General features: G+C 36.2%; 1 protein-coding gene across 1 annotated transcript in view; it reads right to left on the bottom strand.

Annotated features, from left to right (window-relative positions):
- Window positions 1-8,065: 8,065 nt before the first annotated feature.
- The window catches only part of MOXD1 (monooxygenase DBH like 1), a gene marked incomplete at both ends in the record, with an annotated part of 81,527 nt that continues 64,771 nt past the window's right edge, over window positions 8,066-24,821 (bottom strand). The window contains 5 exons of the mRNA XM_082855994.1: window positions 8,066-8,227; window positions 8,737-8,905; window positions 19,017-19,159; window positions 23,000-23,059; window positions 24,611-24,802. Of these exons, the coding sequence (XP_082712120.1) occupies window positions 8,066-8,227; window positions 8,737-8,905; window positions 19,017-19,159; window positions 23,000-23,059; window positions 24,611-24,802 (726 nt within the window). The remainder of the gene's footprint in view (window positions 8,228-8,736; window positions 8,906-19,016; window positions 19,160-22,999; window positions 23,060-24,610; window positions 24,803-24,821) is intronic.

Genomic DNA, 24,821 nt, shown 5'->3' with positions numbered 1-24,821 from the left:
AGCAGTTGTGGCTCACGGGCCTAGTTGCTCCGCGGCCTGTGAGATCTTCCCAGTCCAGTGCTCGAACCCATGTCCGCTGCATTGGCAGGCAGATTCTCAACCTGTGCGCCACCAGGGAAGCCCAACCTACTATTAAAAAACTTTAAAAGCATAATTGGAGATACTCTAAAACTACATATTTCAGAATTCTTTAACTAATACTCATAGTGAAATTACTATAGGCAGTTCACTGTGCTAAACTGTATCGGGGTTACAAAGGAAAATGAAAATTTTTCAGTTAAATCCCATTAGATAGTCTAACGGACATGAATTTTAAAATGATGATTTAAAGAGGATTTTAGAAAATTTAATATCTTATTCTAGCTTCTTCATTGTACTTGGGTCAACTTTAAATCAATCTTATGTTCATTGTAATGAAGTAAGGCAAAGATTTAATGTCAAGTCATCACATCAGAATAAGTACTAAAAGCTGCTATGACCCGGAGACTAAGCATTCTGTAACAATTCCAAGCAAAAGTGTTTTTCTGTAGATATGGAATATGAGCCACAGAACACAACCCGAGCTCTCCTCCTCTGAGAGCTCTCTGCTCACTCCTCCTACCCTTCTTACTCTTGTAAGCAGAGTGCTCACAAGTATAATTTATAAATTAAAGCTGAATGGATCCACATCACATGAAAAGTAATATTCATATTAGAGATGCAGGCATATCTTACTTAAAGGAAACCCTCTTAACTGTTAAATAAACTCATCTGTAAATAATACAGAAAGTAAGCTAACAGTCCTAAAAATATCACTAACATTGACGGTAAATACAACACTTAATTGTAAGCAATATATAGGTCAAACATTACGATAAGTAAAGCTGTAAACTATATGTAAAAAAAAACCTATGTCCCATGGCTATCAGAATTGATGCTGTATTAGCTATGTAAAGAAAAGTTAAAAAGAAAAGATTTGTTTAAAGCCGTACCTACAATCTTTTTCTCCTGAGATTTGAACTTGAGCTTTCTTGTTCACCAGTGTATTTCAAGTCTGTAGCAGCATGTCTGGCTGAAGGGTAAATGATGGATGAAAAGTTAAAATTGTTTAAAGGCTGCACACGGACTTCCTGCAGAGCTCATATGTACAACCACATCTCAATTATGCAAAGGACAGACTGCAGGAAATCTTTGTTAATTGTAAAAATGGACGATTTTAATAAAGAAAAAAAGAAAATTTCTCCAGCTCATTAACAATCACAAAAAGTGACAGAAAAAAACAGGCAACCCCAAGAGCAGGCCTAGTTACCATATTTGCTCATTTCTCCAAGTGCACTGCCCGTATACGGCTCCTGGCTAGGGGAATGAAAGTGTCATAGTTTACTCCAAATCCTGTGCTTTTATAATTTGGAGACTATGGAGTTGTAAAGAACAGAGTATTTCATTTGAGCACTAAATGGTCTGTAAAAAAGTTAACACTATCCTTGCAAATCCAGTGTGTCATCTGAGCGATAGGGTTTATGACTCTAGAAAGATTAATCAATGACTTCAAGCACTGAAGACAGCCTCATCTGCCCTGGGAAACCCTGTACAGGGAGCCAGTGATGTAGATGCAGAGAGTTTGGGGCAAAATTTCCTCCACTTTTCCTTGTTTATAGAGTGCGTTCTTGCCACTGCTCACAATCCCACTTAAGGGCATCAAGCTATTATTAAAGAAGTCTATATATATATATATATTTTTTTTTTGATGGAGAACTAATGGACTTAATAATAAAGAGATTGGGAAGAAATGATTAAGATGGTTAGAGCAGAATTGAAACTGGGAATTAAATTTAAAAAACGAAAAGAAAACAGTGAGAGATAAGATAACAGAAAGTTGAAGATCTAAATAATCCCATAATCGAAGGTGAAAGTATAAAACACAAGCTACAGTAAAATGACAATTTGGAAATTTTAGAAAGAGGCTTAGAATCATCACAGTAAAAGGTTAAGAAACTTAAGATTGACCTTCGAGCTAAACCCTCAGAAAGAAAGCTTAAACTTTAGGTAACTGAATTTAGAATTAGCAAGAATAACGGTAATATGGAAGGAAGTAGGAGTCGTCCAACATGTGAAGCCTCAGAGCAGCTGGACGAATCCAGCATGTTTAAATCCTGCTCCAGAGCTGACAGGATTGACGAGAGATACACAAAGCGCCCTCTAGTGGCGAATAGAAACACATTCCTTGTTTACTATGGCTCTCTCTCTCACCCCACTCTTTTATTTCCCCCATCTTTCCTTATTTTTGGTTAACAGAGTATCATTATATTTAGTAGGATTATTTAGAAGAGTCCATTTTTCCAAAAATATCTTAATAAGAGAAGACAACTTATAAAATAATTTCTCAAGGTGAGGTGAAGTTACTGTAATCAAATGTGGAAGAAAAAGTCTCATGAAGCAATAAAAAATAGAGAACTTTAAAGCTATTCACATAAAAACTAATCACATAAAAGACAAGAAACATAGTTCATTTGAACTCTGAAATATCATTAGTTTCAATGAGAACAGATTATTTTCAAGAGGAAATAAAAGAGCAAAACAGTATTTTACCTCTTTGGAAACATAAAACATAACAAGTAGACAGTCATTAAAGATTTTTGTTTTTGAGGGCGTGATTGCCAAATTCACTCAGACTAATGTTCATTTGATTACGTATCATTCACTCAGCAAAAGTGGTTTGGTTAAAGTCAAATTTCAGTTGATTATGTCTGTAAGGTAGGAGAGAAAATCTGCATTTGGAATCAGATACTGTGCACCTGAAATGTGAGAGCTTGCAAAGCGAGGACAAAAACTAATATTGACAACTCATTGTGCCAGGTGCTATACCTTCATTATCACATTTAATCCACAAGCAATTTTATTAGGTTAGAAATTATTATCCCTACTTTACCAATGGGAAACAGAAGCTTAGTAAATCCAAGTAATTTGCATCTAATTTATACACGTGTAGTTTGTAAAGTGATTGAAACTTAGGTCTGCTATGATTACTGCAGTACAACGCGCTGTCTGCTTAGCTTTTCTGAATACAAATACTCACTTGTAAAAGCAGTTTTAAACACTGAGAAATGTGAAAGCACTTTGCAAATTCCAAAGCATTGTATAAATATATGGAATTATTTTGGTTGTCAAGATTTAATGGGCTTATTTAAAAATATTAAGGGAGAAATTGGTTTAATTCAGGATTGCATTCTACATTTGTAGATGGTTATTCCCAATTTTAATTTTTTTATTACATCAATTCCACACCATTAGTCTGGGTCTATAGGTCTGAAACTTTCCAAAAATATAGTCTTGTCAACACTTCTCAGATACCTTATTCATGCCATGTAATTCATTTTAGTGTATTTTTTTAATTAAAAAAAGTAAATTCCCTTTTCTTTGTTCTCCGTAAATTGTACTAACTCTAGATTAATAAAAAATAGTGTTTGTTGGCAAAAAGAACAGCAAATAAGGAATAGACCAATGAACACACGTGGAAGGCCCATGTCTTTTGGGCTATGCTTTGCAGCTAGCCATGAACACGTTGCAATCTTCAGAAAAATTGTTCCATAAACCTGGACATGCTCTGCGGGGAAAAGTGTGTGCCCCAAAGTTTGTTCCTTAGTTTGTTCCACTACAACGTGGTAGAGTGGTCAATGAGTTCGGGAAATGTTTCATTCTATATAGCTTGGACTTTCAAATGTACATTCATATATTTGAAACTCTGAAAAGTGCAACAGTAACCCTCTTTAACTTTGTATCAATTTTCCACCGCTATTCATATTTTCCATGGAACACACCTCTCACCAGGGGGGTAGGGGATGCTGCCATAAGTCTATTCAATTGACCATTTTCTTCTCATAAACTACCAGTTTGACTATGATGGATTTGGATACAACTGTCAATCAAGATCTTGTAACGCTAAGATGACCAAAAATAGATAAAACTATATAAACTATGTTTGTGGTCCAAATAATCTATGGAAAAGGGATGGTTCAGGATGGTGAATAAGCATTTCATAAAGCTAAATTTATTCAGTTTGAAGGACTGACACTTATTCTGAATCCTTCCATTTAAAAAATAAATAAATAAAGATAGGAGATTTTATTTGGCTCAGCTATGAGCTTTACCATGCAGCTATAATCTCCATCATGGCAGAGACAATATCTGTTTTTACTCACAATCATAAGCTCAACATTCTAGTAAGAGCCTGGTTCCAAGTAGGCTTTCAAAAAAATTGTTAAATAAATACTAATTATCCTGTTTAGTGACCTACTTGACAAATATATATATAGTTGACAACACTATACTGGTCTGATAATTGTCTCTAAAACTCAAAAACTCTTGGAATTTACTGGATTAGATGGAAGTCAATTTTGCTAAAAATATCTATTGCATCAGAGCTTCTCTTCTGTAGTGCTATCATTAGGAGGCAGCTATCCAAACAGACATTATGTTCCCAGCCCCTTTCACATTCCAGTGAAGCCACGTGACTAATTTTAACCAGCAAAGTGAAAGTGGTCATTTATGTCACTCTAGTTCAGGTCTTTCTCTGTTAGCTGGCTGAACGCATAGACCCCTAGGCTCTAGGAATGATGGAACCGTAGGATCTTGGGTCCCTGAATCACCACAAAAAGGAAAGCCCAGGGAGATCTGCTCAGTGCTTTGTGACCACCTGAGTGGGATAGGGAGGGTGGGAGGGAGGGAGACACAAGAGGGAGGAGATATGGGGATATATGTATATGTATAGCTGATTCATTTTGTTATAAAGCAGAAACTAACAAGCCATTGTAAAGCAATTATACTCCCATAAAGACGTTTAAAAAAAAAAAAAAGGAAAGCCAATTAGCAAATGAACCACACACATCAAACTAGTAAATGAATATGAATAAACTTTATTACGTTAAGCCATTGATATTTTGGAATTTGTTTCGGAAGCTAGTGTTATCTAATATTAAATATGGATTCACATAAATATATACTTTCACAGACATATACTAGAAGCATATGAACCAAAAAGTTAGAGTTGGTAGTCTCTAGGTAATAGGATTAACAGATTTGGGTTTTGTCTATTTTTTAAGTTACCATATTTTCTAAATTTTCTTCAGTGAATAGGCATTACTACACATTAGATTTATAATCAGGGGAAAAAACATGAAATAAATGATACATAATTTTAATGATTTCCAGCTCCAAAACCTCTTCCTTTTTTGTTCTGGGATCCTTTCCAAATCCCTAAATTTTTCAAGCCCTTTGTTCTGGACCTCTAAACTGGGAATATATTCCATCCTTAGTCAGAACTGGCAAATTGCCAGTCATCCCTGCACTTACCCATGGGCATCTGAGGCATAATCACGTTCCAACTTCTCTCTTTGCCACTGTCTAGGGAAGGTCACCTGCCTGGATCACTTTACTATAGGTGGATCTTTCATTATTGCATTTGTAACTTTTTATTCTGAAATAATTTCAAATTTAAAAAAGTTGCAAGAATAGTATTAAAAAACTCCTGTATCTTTCACCCACAGTCCTCAGTTGGTATCATTTTACCATATTGAATTATTATTCTCTCTCTGTGGACAGATGATAGATAGATAGATGATAGATAGAGCGATAGATAGATAGATAGATAGATAGGATTCTTCTTTGAACCATTTGAGAATAATTTGAACAAGTTGAAGGCATCTGGCAGTATTCATCAAAATTCTCAAAAATATGCAATTATTAATATGTAATTCCACTTCTAGTAACTTATAAGGCAATACTTATAGAAATGAGAGTTTTAATTATAAGAACGTTAATCACAGCAATGTTTATCATATTGAAAAACTGGAAATGGCCTGTACGTCCAACAATATGAGTTTAGTTGAGCAAATTGTACAGTGCAGTTATATCCTGCTTCCAAATGTCCTGCTATTTGCTATTCATCACTGGCCTCCGTAGCCGTTAAGATAAAGTCCAGAGCTCTTAATTCATCTGCCTCTGTTGACTGCATCACTCTAATCACTCTTTTCACCCTTGACCCTGCCTGAGACTACACCAGAGAAAATGATCACCCAAGATACTTTCAACCTCACATGGCCTTGATGAATTTTGGTTTTATCACACGGAGGCTCAAACCAGGGACCATTGTACATGGAGACTCTGTCCTCCCTTGAGTCTCAGGCACTCCTCCCTGACAGCCTAGGAAACGGGTACTGTGACCTGATCCAGGGCAGCAGTAAAAAGCCTGGGCTGTTCAGGAAGGTCTGCTCAACCAAAGAGCAAACTAACTTAGAATATAATCAGAATCCTACCAAATATTCAACAGATAACCTATCCCAATTTCAAAGAAAGAGTCAATGCCTCAAAATTATATATATTCATGAGAATTCCTACCAGAAGAATGTCAGCTTTATTCTTAGCAACATTAAGTAGAAAAATAGATTCCCCTGGCTCCAAAGATTTGAGTTTCCAAAAGCTGTGTATCCTTTTCTAGCCAGTATCTGCACCTTCCTTACTAAGAACAATGAAAACAAATATAATATTACACAATTTCCAAAGGAAATCATTTTACTTTGATATCTCTGATTCAGAAATTCTGAAGTAAAAATAAACATGAAATTTCAAATAGGGAGTGCTTGAGATGATCATATTTCTTACATAAATATTTAGAAGGAAAATCATAGAATCTGATATAATACTTATGAAATAAAAAGAATTAAAGTTAACAATAAAATATTCCTCAAAAACATTACAAGTATTTCATTAGATGGACAAATTCTGAGAATCAAGAAGGAAAAACTCCGAAACATAATATTTATTTAAAAGACAATACAGTTTGTGTTGAAGACATTGTTTGCTAGGGAGGGCTTAAAAATGGAATGGAAAAATGCAACATTCTTAATTGATTGGACTGGCAAATCAAGCGGTATTGAACCACTTGATTCTCTCAAGGAGTATGCAAGATACCACACAAAAATTTAATTTTATTTAGTTTATTAATATGATCCAAACAGACTTAGTTTAAGAAATGAGCAGAAGACACAAAACAAGATTTGGCTAATCTATACTATACCAAGAGAACCGAAAAAGGTGACAAGATTTTCAGTTGGTGACAATTTTACGATGGAAAGTTAGTTTATTATCTAATATAAAAATACATCTACAATAGCAACTGTGACTCAGATTGAGCCAGTATGCAACACGTGTGACACCCACCATGGTCAGGGAGGGACCTCACACCCTCCTCAGCTGGTTCACACTACCTGGCCTTTGCCCTGGAGCCCCACAAAACACCCCTCACAGCACAGAGTTTGCGGCCAATTACATTTTCTCCTCAGCCTACAATCAGTTATGTACCATTTCTATGTTTCCCATAGCCTCTTTCTTTTTAGATAGTGACAGAGCTCAAGGAAAAAACTCACCTGGCCAGTGCTGAGCAGGGAAGGGGGGAAAAAAAGTACTTTGAGATGGATTCAGGGTAGTTTGGGACTCAGACTCAGAATGGGCACCATCAGAAAGCATTGAGGTCCGTGGGTAATGCACAGAAAAGGACAGAACCAGGGAACGCGGGAAGGTAGGAAGGACCACTGTTACATCTGGGAAGTCACACCAGAGAGCAATAAAGAGGAAGACAACTGGAAGGGAGAGTACTTCCTTTTACACCTTTAAGATGAAAATATTAAAAAAAAAAAAAAGGAATATAGAAACCGAATCAACAATTTTAAAAAGTAAAATAACAAGGAGTATTTCAATAAAATGAAATACAGAAGGAGATAAAGAATTCTTTTACTTCCACTTGACTTTATCCATAGTTTTTAAGAGGTTATATTAAGTCAGGCCAGCTTTGCTCTATTTGGGGGTCGATACATTTTATCAGATGTTTCTGAGGAAAAGACGAGAACCCGACTGACATCTCTCAGGCAGCCTGGGAAGAGGGGGAGGGGAGGAAGGGAACATGTGAAAGGAAAGTCTCCAAGAGCTTCACCCTCACCCTTCACGCCCAAAGTGTCTTTAACCTGCACGTTCGGATCTCGGAAAACCATGGTGACGGAGCACAACAGGATTACGTGCTTAGCGGTGCACGTAATTACAAGCTCGAGGTGCTTAGTGTGCCGCCCAGAACCATGAAGCACAGGAGCAGCTCGAGAGACACATTTCCACGCAGAGAAGTGGAAGAAGCTCCACACATCAAAGGCTCCGCTTTATAGGGTCTTTCTATATCTGGAGGTAATGCTGTCATCCCTTGAATCTGCAAAGGAAAGAGCAGACATTGCCACTGAGTGTGTGATTTAAGAGCAGGACTGCGGCCAAGCTTGCTCAGCCTTTGCGCTTCTGCAGGGCTTAAAGGGGTGGCGGTACGGATGCTGAAGCTGTGCACCGTCCGGGTGTCAGAACCTTAAGGATTCCCAGCGAGGGGGCGAAGAGGGCCGGGCACGCCCGTGGGAAAGAAGAGATAGGAAACACGCTCTGTCTTTTTTTGAAGCTCTCATCCCATTTTATTCCTTCTTCACTCCAACTTTAGTTTTAGAATAGATTGCCTTCTTCAAAGGAAGTGGAATCAGGAGTTTGGGGCCAATCTAAGTAATCACTGAATAAATTCGCACACATATCAAAAGACAAGATTTGGCTAATCTATACTATACCAAGAGAACCAAAAACGGTGACAAGAGCTGGACCACTGGGTTTACGGATATCTGTCTGTTCCTTTGATTGTACCTGTTGCGGATTCAGGTAAGATGAAAACAAAGTGGGGCTTACCGACCACTCTGCGTTGTCTGTCTTGGAACACCTCACGTTCACCGGCAGGTTAAGGACAATCTTATTGAAGGCAAGACCTTCCTTTTTAGTCCATTTAAACTTATTCATTGCATCCATGAAAGAAAGGTTTTTATACTGCTTGGGGCTTTTAATAATGAAAGGCCAGGTCCTGAATTTAAAATAAATAACCATAATTAGTCATATTCAGAACAAAAGCATTACATGTTTCCGTCACTTTTCAACATTCTAAAATAGACTTCATACTTGTTCATTTTTACACACACACAGATAACCTAATGCAAAGCACTGATGAACTCTTAAGCAGTTGCTAGAAGAAATACATATAAAATAAGGAGTCTTTAAAAATAAAAACAAAATTCCTCGGTTTAGTAACAGATGGGTATTACTTTTAAACAAATCGTTTTGGCTTAGAAAGCTTCCCCAGAGCCTCCTAATTCCTCACGTACTTGTTTTGGTTCTAGTTAACAATATAGCTGGTAAGCATTCAGTTCTGACGAGTATAATGCTAATGGTGTAATGAAGAAACGTATAGAATCTCAAAAGGTACTGAACAACGTTGGAAATTTCAATTCCATGATGTTGAAAAGCCTGACCGCTGCTGGCTGCCCTGTTTTAGCTTGCCTAAGTGACAAAAAGTTTTGAAAAATTTGAAATGGAACCAGTGTTTTTAATATTCCACTGAGAAAAAAATACTCTACAGATGATACCTTCTGCTTCTACTTGCTGCTCTAAAGAAACATATGTTAAATGTTCAAGAAAGAAGGACGAAATCACAGAAGAATGACATGACCAGCTTCAAGAGGTACTCTTCAGGTGACGTGTTTCATTAAATATAAGTTTGATATTATTGATTCTTGAAAAAAGGAAAAGTGTAAGTGTTGGCATAGCTCAGAAATTTATATAAACTACTCCATGGACCTTCCAGGAGATTATCATGGGTAACCAGTAGGTATTTGGCTCCCTTGACACCCCAAGAGGAAGTTCCAGTGATTTTCAGTAATTAACAATGAATTAACCTCCAGCTGAGGAATCTATAATTTTAATATTTGATCTTCACAATTTCTTCATTTAATTATGTCACTACCGACTCTCTCTCTTACACACATAACCTACTCAGGCACATTGAATATTATCTTTTTAATTAAATTAAACATCCTTTATTAATCTTTTACAGTTACGAAGATAAATTTTTAATGTTTAAAACAAAATCATTTCCTCTGTACTCTAATAAGACAATGAATAATACAATAGGTCACATATGAGAATCTTTATATTCTTTATTCCTAACCTTCTTTTTCCTTTAATTAAAGTCAATATATCTTTGGTGAGTTTTAAATGTACTATTTTGCACAGAGACCTTAAAGTACCATAGATAGCAATCACCATCATACTACATTAAACATATCTAGCAATGACCTTAGATCTATAACACTGTAAATTAAATACACTGTGAAGACCTGCAGAGAAACAATCCAGAATTAGTATAAAATAAAACTTGTACATGTAAAAACTTGCATAAAGTAAAAATTTGACTTGAAAGAGGCCCATTATATTCACATACAATGTCCTATACACTAAAAGCTTTATATTTCATTAAATATAAAATAACTTTAAATCAAATATTAAAAATCAAATTTACTTTTCAAAGAGCTAAGGTATTTGTCTTGAAAAAAGGAAAATCAACTTCATCACCAGGGAAATGCTGGGGGTTAGCGGGGTGGGAGTCGGGGCGGGGGGGGGGGGGGGCGGGCTGTGGAGATCATCAGCCTGTAATCACCTAAAACACCACAAGGTGGCAATGGAATCTCTGCTAAAGCACTAAGGTGGACGAAGTGCCCTAAATTTTCCGCAGCCTTGCTGGTAAGAGTGAATAGTGTATTACATACGTAGATGAAATCTTAAAAAGTTTTACTGCTAAAACAAATTAGTAAACTAGTATCTGTTTGAGATTTCACAGTATAAAATGACAGAAGAGGTATAAACACATTTATTTACTTACTATAAATATATGGGAAAGGATGTAGGAAAGGGTAGACCCAATGAATCCTGTGTTGGAGCCAGCATGACAGGCTGGGTGAGGAGAAGCACGTCACAACCTCCCTGACCTGGCATCTTGTCTCATTTTTATTGTCTCCTTTCCCTTCCTACTAAATTTGTTCAGGCTCCTACTCTGTAACATCACACCAACTAAGTTCCTAACGTTTCCAGCCTGTCCTACACCACACTTCCAGATTACCACTGGAGAAAAGAGAAGGAAAAGATAGAATGAGGAGAAATCCTGAAAAAGTAAATATTTATCCTGAGTATTTTTCCTTAAAAGACTAAGCTGTAAACCAGAAACAGGTAATGCTGAAGTAGCAAGTTCTTCTGCTCTCACTGGGACTGGGACTTAGTTATTAGAAACATTAGGAATGTTCTAGAAAGTAAAACAGTTACATTTCTGCACATCTGGGCAGTGTCCAAATGACTACCCAGATATACATATAAATAGAAGGGTATTATTTATATATCACTATAGTTGATAAAAAGGAAGGATTTAATATTGATGAGTAATTTTCCTTTGTAAGCTTAATTTAATTGACTAGTTGATTTAAAAATACACAAATACGGAATAAACTTAGACTATCCAAAATAATTTTGGAAAAAGAAAAAAATGACAAGTTTGGAGACTTACACGTTACACACTCTTATTTCAAGATTTACTATAAAACTATAATAATAATCCAGTGTGGTATTATAGTAAAGCTAAACATGTACCACAATGAAACAGAACTCAGAGTCCAGAAATTGTTAGTATATGGTGAAATGATTTTCAGCAAACCTTCCAGAGTAATTATATAGGAAAAGGGTAGTTTTTTTCATCAAATGGTTCTTGTACAACTTGATATCTGTGTGAAATACAATGAACCTCAGCATATACAACACACAAAAAATTATTCAAAATGGATCATCAACCTAAAGCTAAAACTATAAAGTTTTTAGGAAGAAAAACAGGAGAAAATCTTCACAACCTTGGGCAGGCAGCAATTTCTTACGTGGGATATCAAAAGCACAAAACAAACCAAAAATGATAAAACAGACTTCAAAAAATACAGTTGAAAACGTAAAATCAAGCCAGACTGGGAAAAATTATTTGCAAACGTATACCTGACAAAGATCTATATCCAAAGTATAAAGACCTCTTTAAAATTATGAAGGACTCTTACAACTCAATAATTTTTTAAAAAGTAACCCAATTAAATGGACAAGAACTTGAACCATTATGAAGGAACATATATAAATGACGAATAACCATGTGAAAAGAGGCTCTATATCATGCGTCACGGGGAAATGGAAAATAAAACTACAATAAGATACCACTGCATACACATTAAAATAGATAAAATTTAAAATCTGGAAAATACAAAATACATTGGGAAGATTGTTAAGCAGCAGGAGATCTTATTAATCTGGTGAGAATGTAAGAAGGTACGCTCTTCTGGAGAACATTTTGAGAGTCTTATGCAGTAAACATAAACTTAGTGTACAATCCAGGGACTCCACCACTAGGTGTTAACCCAGAAATTGAAAACATATGTCCATACAAGGATGAACACAATCATGTTCATAGCAACTTCCTTCATAATAGCCACAAACTGGAAAGAATCCAAATGTCTTTCAACTGGTGAATCGATAAATGAATTTGGGTATATACACACTGGAGAATACTACTCAGCAATAAAAAGGAAAGGACTGCTGATACATACATACGTATATATTCATGTATATATATGAGTCTCAGTATACATTCATCAGTGTAGATGAATCTCAGAAACACTGTAAGCTAAAGAAGCCAGGCACAAAATAGTATATACCATCTTATCCTATTTTCATGAAATCTAGAAAAGATCAAAGCCAATAGATAGTGACAAAGCAGTCTCATGGTTTCCTGGAGCTTTGTGTGGAGGGGGGATTGTCTCCAGAGGTGCGAGAGAAGTTTTGGCGGTGATGAAAATGCTCTATATCTCATTTGTGATGTGGTTAAACAGGGGTACACATCTGAGAAAACTTTAGAACAGTATACTTAACCATAGGGGCATTTTATTGTATGTATGTTCTACCTCAAGCAATTTGACTTAAAGAAAATAAAAACATAACAAACCAACAAAAAAGACACAGTATATACTTTACCAATCAAATTGCTAAAGAAGGAAACCAGGAAATCTGACTTAACGAGGCACAACTCCTAATCCTCTGGACACTCCCTGAGCCAGTGAATGTTGGGAAGCACCCAGTAAAGCTGAATTTCCCTGATGGAAGCAAAAGCTTGAGAGCTGCAACAGATTTGACAGCATGATATAAGGCCTGGGACATTCCCTTATGGAAAGGCATTCAGCCCTAACCACTTAGTAAACATCCTCTAATAGATTTTAATAAAATCTGAGGAAGGAATAACCCATGCATTGTGATACAGAGTCCCACCTCTACACACACAGCCCTTTACCCTCAAAATACAGAAAAGGAAGTACATAAAAACACATCACCCAAACTTCAAACTGTGGTGTGGAGAGAAAGAAAGCTCTCTCAGATTTGCTTAGAAGGTAGTAAAAATTCACCTATATTTAACCAGAGCAAAGAGAAGTTTTAAACAGAACTGGCTCAGCGTAAGCAAGAAATGACAAACAACCATGCAAACTTAGGGTGAAAGGAAATTATATCACATTTCATATAAGGAGACAGAAAAAATCAACTCTAGAGGAAGATATAAATCAATTATACTGGAGAGAATTCCCTCAAGTGTTTCACGCTGTAAGTTTATTTAATAAGAACATGAATTCAATTAAACAAGAGCTCAAATACAAGATGATAAAACAACACAATGAGATGAAAAGAGGGATAGCAGACTAAAGGAAATAAACTTAAGACAAAAAAATTAGTACCAAATAAGTGAGAAAAAACAGAGAGCAGAAGAGCACTTCTGAAAAATTATGGGAAGATGCTTGAGAAAAATCCCAAATAGATTAGAAAAAAGTTTGTAGATATAAGATAAAATTCCCTTGAAATGAAAAAAAAAGAAGTGAATATAGGTACTGAAAGAACACTTTGTGTTTCGGGAAAATTTGATTCACATGCTCAACACTGAAATATGTTCAATTTAACTTATGAATTCTCCAGGTAGAGGAAGAATGAGCCCATTCATCCAAAGACATCTCCAAAGGGGGGAAAAAACCCTAAGACCCCAAAATATTATATGCTGCCCAAATATAAATGCAGAAATTTTCAAATATAAAAGAACTCAGGGCACATGGAAGCCCTTCTTGATTAAGTAACTTGAGGACAAAACCCTGAGGAATCAAATTAAAGAACTCAGAAATGCAGAAATCATATAAAGATTAGGGATTATCACTGAATCTATAAAAGTTGCATTAAATATTGTGGAAATTATGTTTTAGAATTAAATGTGAAAATTTAAAATCTTGAGAATACAAAAATTCTAATATAAATAATACATATTTGGAGGTACAAAAGGGAGGTTGGGAGAAAATGTGAAAGTGTGAATGTCCTCATCTTTAGGATCTAAAACTGAAACATGTTTTTTTAAAAAATGTGTTAATATCTTTTATGATCTATTTTCTCAACATTTGAGAGCTCCTTTATACAATATTATCTCTTGTAGTTAAAAACAATAGCAATGTTTATTTGTTCAACAGTTATTCAATTTTGATTTAGTTTCTTTTTCTTCTGATAAATTAAAACAAAATTAAATTTTAATATTTTTGTTTAAAGCAGTGCACAAATTATAATCTTTCTAATGCTACTCTATTCATCTTCATATCAATACCTACATAGAAAAATGTCTGTAATGACATTCCATTAATGTTAGTGTTGCTTATTTCTAACAGAATTTGGGGTGATTGCTTTCGTCCTCTTTTTTTTTTCAATTTATTTATTTTTGGCTGCGTTGGGTCTTTGCTGTGCGTGGGCTTTCTCTAGTTGCGGTGAGTGAGGGCTACTCTTCATTGAGGTGTGCAGGTTTCTCACTGCGGTGGCTTCTGTTGCTGTGGAGCATGGGCTCTAGGCACGTGGGCTTCAGTAGTTGTGGCATGTGGGCTCACTAGTTGTGGCTCGCGGGCTCTGGAGTGCTGGCTCAGTAGTTGTGGTGCATGGGCTTAGTTGCTCCGCAGCATGTGGGATCTTCCCGGACCAGGGCTCGAACCCCTGTCCCCTGCCCTGGCAGGTGGATTCTCAACCACTGCGCCACCAGGGAAGCCCCGTCCTCTTTTTTAAAACCTTTTTCCGCATTACCTAAACTCTATAATAAAGCCTGTGTGACTTTTACACCTTATCAACATAAAGTCATTTTTTTCCTGCAAAGAAAAATACAAACACCTCTCTTGATTTTGTTTTTTTAAGAAATAGAACAAATAAGGCAGGAACTTTCCATCACATAAACCTCACTGGAACCACACAGACAGTGGTGATGTATGGTGCAGCAGAGAATACAAATTTATCTGAGCTCATTGTCTACTCTGTTATCTGATCTTTGGGAGTTTTTTGTTTTTCCTTAAGCCTTGCCAGATCTGTAGGAGGCAGAGAAAAACTGCATCCCCCAAAACAGACCATTCCTGAGACAGGATGTACTTGTCTCTATCTTTCCGCCAATGCATCCTTTAATCCGAGAATTGCTACAGAATGTTTAAAAAAAAAACTGGACACCGAAATAGTCCTTATATTAAAAGCAAAAATAGGAGATTCTAGGTTATATGTTATATAATATTCCTGTTTAGTATTGTGTCCTAAAACCAAATTAGCGATATTCTTATAAGCAAAACAGAAAAAAAGCACTCAAACCGTTTCTCTTTCTGATCTTTTCACCAGAACCTTGTTGGTTTGGCCTTTAATGATATTTTTGTCAGTGTGATGACGAACTAGACTTGAAAGTCTGATTTAAAGTCCAAACATGTATTCTATAACAGAGGCTCTTTTTCACTCATATTTTTGAAGAATAACTATATTTAACCATGTAGTTAAATGGTTTTATGTGGGCAATAACATCTCAAAACTGGCCTTGTTCTTTGAAGCAACCCTCCCTGTCTTGAGAAGTGATGAAAACCCCAACTTCAATATTTCCTGAAGGAGACCAAACGTGCGGACACTGACAGAGCTCGTTGGGACACAGGAGCTGAGTGTTTCAGAGACTTCACACAAGTTGAACACAAAAGAAAATAACTGGACCACACAACACATTTCATTCATCTTGTAAATACACGGTTTTGAATGTTCATCCAACATTCACTCCAACATTCTCTTGATTAGGAAAAGTTTCTAGTCAATACGTTAAAAATATTCTAAAGGAAAAAAAAAACTACTTAAGTCTTAGTAAGAAACAATATAATCTCAATATTTTAAAGACAAGACTACATCCTATTGTTTTTAGAATGATGTTTTATGTGCTGTTTTGATTTTTATTGATATTTTATTTACTTATTTGCAATGTAGTTATTGATTGTGAACAAAAAGGCACATATATCAGCAACCACAATACAAACCCCAGGTCCCCCATTTAGTATGTACTCTATGAGGTTGAACAGATTTTTAATCTCATAGCTTCCATTTCATCCTCTAAACTGGGATTGCAAATACTGCTCTACCTATTGGAATTGTGTGAAAATAAATTAAATGAACTCATGTATGTGAAAATACTTCATAACCTACAACCTAATTTACACCAGCATTTTGTTAGTTGTATTTTAGTAGATACAGACTTATTGTCTAGTGGTCATTCGGTTGTCTGGATAAGAACTCAGTAGAACATATCTATGACTAGCAGGTTTAATTTAAAAATAAAAGTGTTTTTAGTTCCTAATTTATAATCCCTATAAAGTTTTGGGACAAAAAGGAGACCAGGGCTTCCCTGGTGGCGCAGTGGTTGAGAGTCCGCCTGCTGATGCAGGGGACACAGGTTTGTGCCCCGGTCTGGGAAGATCCCACATGCCGCGGAGCGGCTGGGCCCGTGAGCCATGGCCGCTGAGCCTGCGCGTCCGGAGCCTGTGCTCCGCAACGGGAGAGGCCACAGCAGTGAGAGGCCCGCGTACCACAAAAAAAAAAAAAAGGAGACCATAATTATATTCTCCTTCAGATCTGCATTTTACCACATCCTCATTAAGAGTTTATTTAAGCTCTCCTTAAATACACCCCCTCAAAACTCTATGTGTATCTTTTCCTGAATTACATCAGTCCTTTTCATTTTGGAAAATCCTAATCATTAGAAAATACTTCCTTATATTAAAATAAAATCTACACTTCAAAATTTCTACGAGCCACCCTAATTCTTTGTGGCACTACTAAGAATGGATAAAACCCTTTTATTCTACATCAACCTTAATATTAATAATAATAATTAATTAATAATAGTTCTCCATTTCTTCTTCAAACATGTTTCCCTGCACCATTCACATATCCTTACTTTCCCTTTACTCTTCTCTTTCCCTCACCATCTCCCAGAGATGCAGTCAATCGACAAGTCCAGAGAGTGCTACCTTCAAAAGCTAACCTGATTGGAACCATTTCTCATAAACACTATTGGCACCATCCTGGTCCAAGGCACCCTCACCTCTCAACTGGACAATCACAAGTCTCCAGGTAGATATGATTCTTTCCAGTCTTGCCCTCCTAGAGTCCCTTCTCAATGCAGTAGCTAAATTAACATTCATAATACCCTATACCCTATAATAGCTTCTCTTCACACTTAAAACCCAAAGTCCTTATGTTGCCTGAAAAGTTCTACACTATATGGTCCCACTTGCTCTTAGACCTCGTCACCTACTCTCTGCCAAATTTCGCTCTGCTTCAGCCAAACTCACCTTCTTGCTGTTCTTTGAACATGCTAACCTCATACCCAACATCCATTATACTGGCTTTTCTCCCTGAAGAGTATACTTGCATATCTTTCTTTGACCGGCTCCTGATCGCTGAGGTCTCTGCTCAAACATCACCTCCTGCTATGGTCTGAATACCTGTGTTCCGCCACCCTCCGAAATTCACATGTTGAAATCTTAATGTCCAGGGTGACATTATTAGGAGGTGGGGCCTTTGGGAGACTCTGTCCTCATAAATGGGATTAGTGCCCTTATAGAAGCAGCTTGAGAAAGCTCCCTTGACCCTCTGCCACATGAGGTCACTGTGAGAAGATGGCTGTCTGTGAGGAAGTGGGTCCTCACCAGATGCTGAATCTGCCAGAATCTTGATCTTGGACTTCTCAGCCTCTGGAACAGTGACAGATACATTTTCTGTTGTTTATAAGCTACCCTGTCTATGGCAGTAATGAATCCAAATGGACTAAGACACCTCCCAAGAGAAGCTCTCACCACCCTACTGAGAACAACTATACACTTCCTTCACTGTCTTGATTATTTTCATAACATCTTTTAATATCTGAAATTTTATATTATGTTGTTTATTTGCTTATTACCTCTTCCCCACTCTTGCACACAATCTCAAGGGAGCAAGAATGATATTTCTCTTGTTTATAATTTTATCCTAAGTCATTTCTATTATATGCAATTGTGCACAAAGAGTTAACACAGAAGGCGTGAGACTGCCATCCTTAGGAACACCTGCTTGGAAGGCTGACCTTTGGCTGGCATCAGGGAACTTAAATAGCAAACAATTTCCTATAGGACATAAAACTTTCTCCAAATGATAAGAGTAACTTACTGTACCTAGACTGTCTGTACGAATGATGCTGTTTATGTTGAACACTTGCTTTCCTTCTGGGAGTCTGGAATCTTGGTATTTGCTAAGCAGAGGGCACCTATGTGACCAGCCCCCAATAGAAACTCTCAGCACTGAGTCTCTAATGAGCTTCTCCAGTTGACAACACTTCATATATGTTGTCATAATTTGACGTGGGTGGAATTAAGCACACTCTGTGTGACTCCACTAGGAGAGGTCTCTTGGAAGCTTGCATTTGGTTTCCTGTGGACTTTACCTCATGTGCCTTTTCCTTTTGTTCATTTTTCTTTATATTCTTTCACTGTAATAAACATTAGTCATGAGTACAACTATAAGCTGAATCCTTTAGGTCTTCCTAGAAAACTACTGAACCTAAGAGTAGTCTCAAGGACCCTGGACATAACAAGCAAGAAGGTTCCTTGGACTCCCCAATTGAAAATAATCAAATAGAACAGCACATTAAGGAATCCCATACCATGGTGATGAATCTACTATGAAAATAAAGCCCATCCTTACCCCTACCATGAAATCCGTGTACTACTTACGTGACTGGCCTGTAGATCTCCTTAACACCAATGAACTGAAGTTGCTCCATAATGTCTGGGATACTCGCACATCGAGTCAGGTTAATTCGTGGGTAATAAAGAAGGTATGAGAGACACATTTCATTCCTGGTGCTTAATCCTCCCTGAAAATGGAGATACTTTACTTAGAAATGTATATGTTCCACCAACTCTGACACTTACAGAACACAAGCTGCAAATGTTATGCAGTTTCTTCCCGTATTGAAACGTCATAAACCTCAAAGCTGAAAAATCATCACTTAAAGGCCAATTTGGTTTTTCAAAAGATAGTGGCACAGTTAAAAATTAATAAAATTATTTCCATCTCTTTAAAAGCTGCCTTTCTTAAATAACTTAATAATGTCCTCAAAGTTCAGAGTATGTGATGTAAACTTCTCACCACAGTGAACATTTCAGAGGATGTTCAGTAACAAGATACCGATCGGTCAGTGTGATGGAATCTTTGCCTGATTGCACTGAGTTTTCCATAATCTTGCTGTTATGTGTATAAACATCAGCAGCTGCATACCACAGGGGAGGCACAGTTCACAGTTTGAATCTAAGTAGTAAATTAGGTACTAATTTAAAAAGAAGAACGGCATCTGGAGTTGCTACAACAATGTCCAATTTTCAACCAAAAGTTATTAAACATGAAAAGAAACAGGAAACTATGATCTGTATTCAGGACAAAAAGTTAGTAGAAATAAATTGTGAGAGGACATGGATGCTGGATTCAGTAAAGACTTAAAAACAGACATAAATATATTTAAAGAGCTAAAGAAAGATGTTCAAATAATTAAAGGTAAATATGTGAAAAATGAGTGAACAAATAAGGAATGACATCAGACAAAGGAAAACATTAGAAAAAAGAACCGAATAGAAATTCTAGAGTTGAAAGGTACTATAACTAAATTAAAAATTCACAGGATGAGCTCGAGAGCAACTTGTCATGGCAGAGGAAGGAAGCTGTGAACTTGAAGATCAATCAATAGCAATTTCCCAACCCAAAGAACAGAGGAAAAAAGACTAAAGAAAGTGAAAACACCTCAGAGGTCTGTAAGATAATATTAAATGTTCCATGTATGTAATTTGAATTCCAGAATGAGAGGGAAGAGAAAAAAAGAATAGAAAAAAATATTTGAAAAAAATGGTGGAAATCCTCCCAAATTTAGTGAAAAACATTAACTTACAGACCCAAGAAGCTCAATAAATGCCAAAGATAATTATGAAGACAGCCATACCTAGACACATCATAGTCATATTGCTAAAAGCCAAAGACAATGAGAAAATCTTGAAAGCGGCAAAGAAAAACGATACATTGCATATAGGGGAACAGTAATACAGTGAACAACTGACATTTCATCATAAATGATGGAAGTAATAAAACAATATTGGAATCACATTTTCAAGCGCTCCAGGGAAAAAGAAATTAATCAAAAATTCTGTATCCAGCAAATCATCTATCTTTCAAAAGTGAAGGTGAAAAACATAGTAGTGTTGTTCATAGTTATACATTAATGTAGTGGTTAATATGCAATGATTTTACAAACTGCAAAACAGAATGCTTTGCACTTGATGCAGGATTGGGCAAAAGGAGAAGCTGATCTCCTCAGTGCAGCTGACACCTCAGTAAATACATTTAATTTGTTCCTGAGCTGGGCTGGCCATTCAGAGTTATACCAAATTGTAGGAAGGGAATTGGGCTTTTGTATTCTCACATCAACCAGTCATTGGCTGCTGGCTGCCCCACTGAAGAGAGTATAACTTTAAGTGGGTCATTCCTTGACACCGATGGCAATGTCCAGTGAGGGACACACTTCTGCTTTTTTTCTATTGTATGTTTGTCTTATGTTATGGATTTATAGAATTTATTTTATACGCTGGATACTAATGCTTTGTGTATTGCAATTTTTTTTTTTCAGTTTAGAACTTATCTTTTCACTTAATAGTGTTTTTTGGGTAACCAAAACTGTTAAGGTAATCAAGTTCATCAATCTTCTAATTTATAGTTTGCACTTTTTATGTTCTGTTTAGTAAGTTCTTACCCCAAAGTACTAAAGTTATATTTATATATATTTCTCCTAGTGGTTTTAATATTTTGTTTTTCACATTTTAATGTTTAATCTACCTAGAAATTATTTTTTTGTGCATTGTGGGAGATAAAGATGTAATTTTATTTTTTCATCTGGATACCCAACTGTGCCAGTAATTCTTTAATGAAAAAGTCCGTCCTTTGCCACTTATCTGAATGCCATTTCGATCTTAAACCAAGTTTCCATACAGGGGGTTTGTAGGTCTGTTTCCAGGATCCCTATTCCGGTCCACTCTTCCAACTCTGGACCCAAACCACACTATTAATCACCATAGCTTTAAAATACGTCATCAAATCTAGTAGCTTGTTTCCCATCTTGTTCTTTTTAATAGTGTCTTGCCAATTCTTAACGCTTTGCTCTTTTATGTAGATTTTACAATCAACTTGCTCCGTGTAAAAGCTAAAACTGTAACATTTTTAGAAATTTTTTTTTAAGAAATAGGAGAAAATCTTTGGCTAGGTGAAGATTTCTTAGTTAGACACCAAAACCCCAAATCATAAAATCTCTCTGATCTTTCTTTACTGGAATTATATCAAATTTATAAACCAATTTAAAAAGAAAAAAAAAGAAAAAGGAAAAGAAAGATTATCTTTGTTTCACTGAGCTTTTCTATCCATGAACACAGTATCTCTTAATTTCTTTAGGTGATCTTTAATGTCTTACATAATGACTAATAATTTTCTCCATAGAGATCAAACGCATCTAATGTTATTTTATTTCTATAGGATTTATAGCCTTAAATTGAATTTTCTTGAGATAATTTATCGTACACTAAAATACAATTAACTTTAGATTTATCAGTTTGGGGGAGGTTTTGATGTGGAAAATTACAATATCTGTAAATAATGTTTTATTTCTTCGCTTCTTCCTTTCTGATCTTTATATCTCATTTTTTTCTTTTCTACTACGATATTGAATAAAACCAGTGATAATAAACATCCTTGTCTTCTTCCTGACTTTAAAGAATTACTTCTAGCATTTCACTTAGTTTGATATTTGCTATAGATTTTTCACAGCTAATGTTTATCTGGTTAAGGTAATTCTCTCCTGTTCCTAGTTTGCTAAATGTCCTTTATTCCCCCCACGACTGACAAATTTTATGAATGCTTTTTCTGCCCCTATTGAAGTGATCATAAGTCTTTTTCCTTCGATCTCTTAATGTATAATGGCATTAGTGTATTTTCTAATTTGAACCAATTTTACATTCCTTAGTTAAGCCCAAATCAGTCCTAACGTTACAGTTTTATATAATGCTGGATTTGGTTTGTCGGTACTTTGTCAAAGTTACTTCCCTCTGGTGCATGTTGTGGACCTTTCTCGTACTGCCCATATCAAGTTTCAGTATTAAGCTTATGCTAACTTCCTAAAATGAGTTGGTAGAAGGTGTTCCCCCTTTTTTTGTGCTCCCTGGAAGAGACCGAGGAAGGCATGAGTGATTTATTTCTTGAGTGTGTGGCAGAACTCCCCAGTAAATCTGTTGGGACCAGATTCCTCTTTGGGTCAGAAGCGCTAAGGTCATGGAATTTATTCTTCCTTTTGAAGTCTCGATTCATCTAAGTCCAGACTCACGCGCATGGTCATTAGTGACCACAGGTCTTTATAATAATATTTGGTGAGGAAAAACTGAAAGACTAAGGATAGCTTTTCCTGAAGGGGTCACTAAATTATACTGCAAATATTACCAAAGTATCATTAGTTAATCTGATAAAATGCTAAAACAGCTCTGATTTTACTTTTATGATGATTCATGTTCAAGACATTCAGGAATTTTGCTTCCAAATGTGAATGCTTTTCACTTATTTCTCTTCTAAGATCAAAGTTTATTCCTCCTCCTCCACAAATAACTTTTAATAATAATAAAATTCTTCTTACCCAAGTCATCCGGGCTCTATCTTTTGTGTTGTAGCGACACTCAGTAATTAGATTATCTCCCTAAAACACAAAAGTAGAAGCTTTCAGATTGGAGTTTCATGTTGTTCTATTTATCTAATACATTTGTAGACCAACAGTTTAATTTGCTATATGAATGCATGCATTAAGTACTTTGATTCATAAGAAGACCTTTGATCTATTAAATTCTAGGTTTGCTCATATAATAAGCAATCAAAGAAACAAATAAGGCTCTCTTTGTTCAAGCCAGACTCCACCATGTTCTAGCTGCATGACCTAGGTAAGGAAATGACTAAACTGGGCACAATTTGTTCATCTAAAAAATAATGATAAAAATAGCACTTATCTTGCACAGCTGTTGGGAGATTACATGACAGAGCACACATTTAGCTCTTAGTACAGATAAAACACTTCATAAAAGTTAGCCACAGATACTAGTTATTGTGATTATCTCCTCATTTACGTTATTTTCTTTAAATGTCCTTAGGTATTCATTTTCTTAAAACAGATTTATGAGGCAAATTACTAGTAATTTATTTTTCACGTACTTTCCAACCTTTTGAACAGTTCTGTACATAATGAAAATAATTCTTTATGGCTCCCCAGTCAGGTGAGTGGACAGGCTATTCATCAGAGGGAGTGAGCTCTGGGTAATGGCCCCCAGATTTGTCCTCCCTGCCTAGATATTCAGAGAGCCCAGAGATCAGTAGCTCAACATATTTATACCCTACTTATGGCACACCACTTATGTGTCACAAGGAGTTCTGAGATAACCCAATAAAACTGCGTGGAGAGTCCCAAGACAAGACAACACCATAAAATGGAGGGTAGTCCTTAAGAATCTTGAGATCACTGTTTCTCAAATTTCATCTTCCTACTCTCAGGGTGTATCAGGGAATTTCTGCATGTAGAAAAGATATTGCTATTACTCTCACTTCATAACTAGTATAAGTACCTGACTTTTAAGAAGAGAATAAGGGTAGGAATTTATATAACTATTGAGCTTGTTGGCCATTAAACAAAAAATTTGACAAAATGAAGCATCATAAAATTTTTTAAATTCTTCATTATTATAAAACATAAAATCCTCTTCTGTGTCCTTCCACTAGAACCCCAAGTACTGTTGCAAGCTGGATTACACACAATGGAATAATTAGCTATGTCCAAATATCTTTGTCAAATGAAAGAATTACCTTATATTCATTTTTACTGAAATGAAACTTCCAAAAACTATCTTATGGTGAAAGCAAACTTCTGATCTTACCGTTACCTGAACTGCAAGCCAAAGGATCGTTAACTGGGGAGTCAAGTAAAAAAAAAAAAAAAAAATGATGCTTACAGCACAAAACCCAAGTTTTTATTTTCTTTGTAAATCAACAACTTGAGTTGCCCCTGGGAATAGTAAGAAAAATGAGTTTCAGTTTGGGAAAACAGAGCAAACACATTCCATGTGGCTTGTGCGACAGCCACGTGGGTGGCTTTGAGGATATGGACGAGCGAGTTATTTCACCAGTAGAAACCTGGCTAATTCTCAGCAGACCTACGTCTCAGGACTTTGATGACATTCAGTGAAAAAGAACAAAACAATCATACGGGTAAGATTGTTCGTTCTTCCTTTAGGTACTGAAACTCCTGGAAATTGAAGTCAAAATCATCATCATAAGCGAGTAATCTCATTTCCTCCCCTTTGCGAAAATGACGCAGCCGGATGCCTCTGCCTGCCAGGTGAGCGTGGAGCAGAACAGCAAACACGTGGATGCCACTTGGCTTTTCAACTTCCAAAGCCTACAGGGGACACAGGGGA

The sequence above is a fragment of the Leucopleurus acutus genome (assembly GCF_964270905.1).
Source record: "Leucopleurus acutus genome assembly, chromosome: 15".
NCBI lineage: Eukaryota > Metazoa > Chordata > Mammalia > Artiodactyla > Delphinidae > Leucopleurus > Leucopleurus acutus.
The sequence above is the reverse complement of the archived record's forward strand: the minus strand, read 5'-3'. Positions and strand labels throughout refer to the sequence as shown.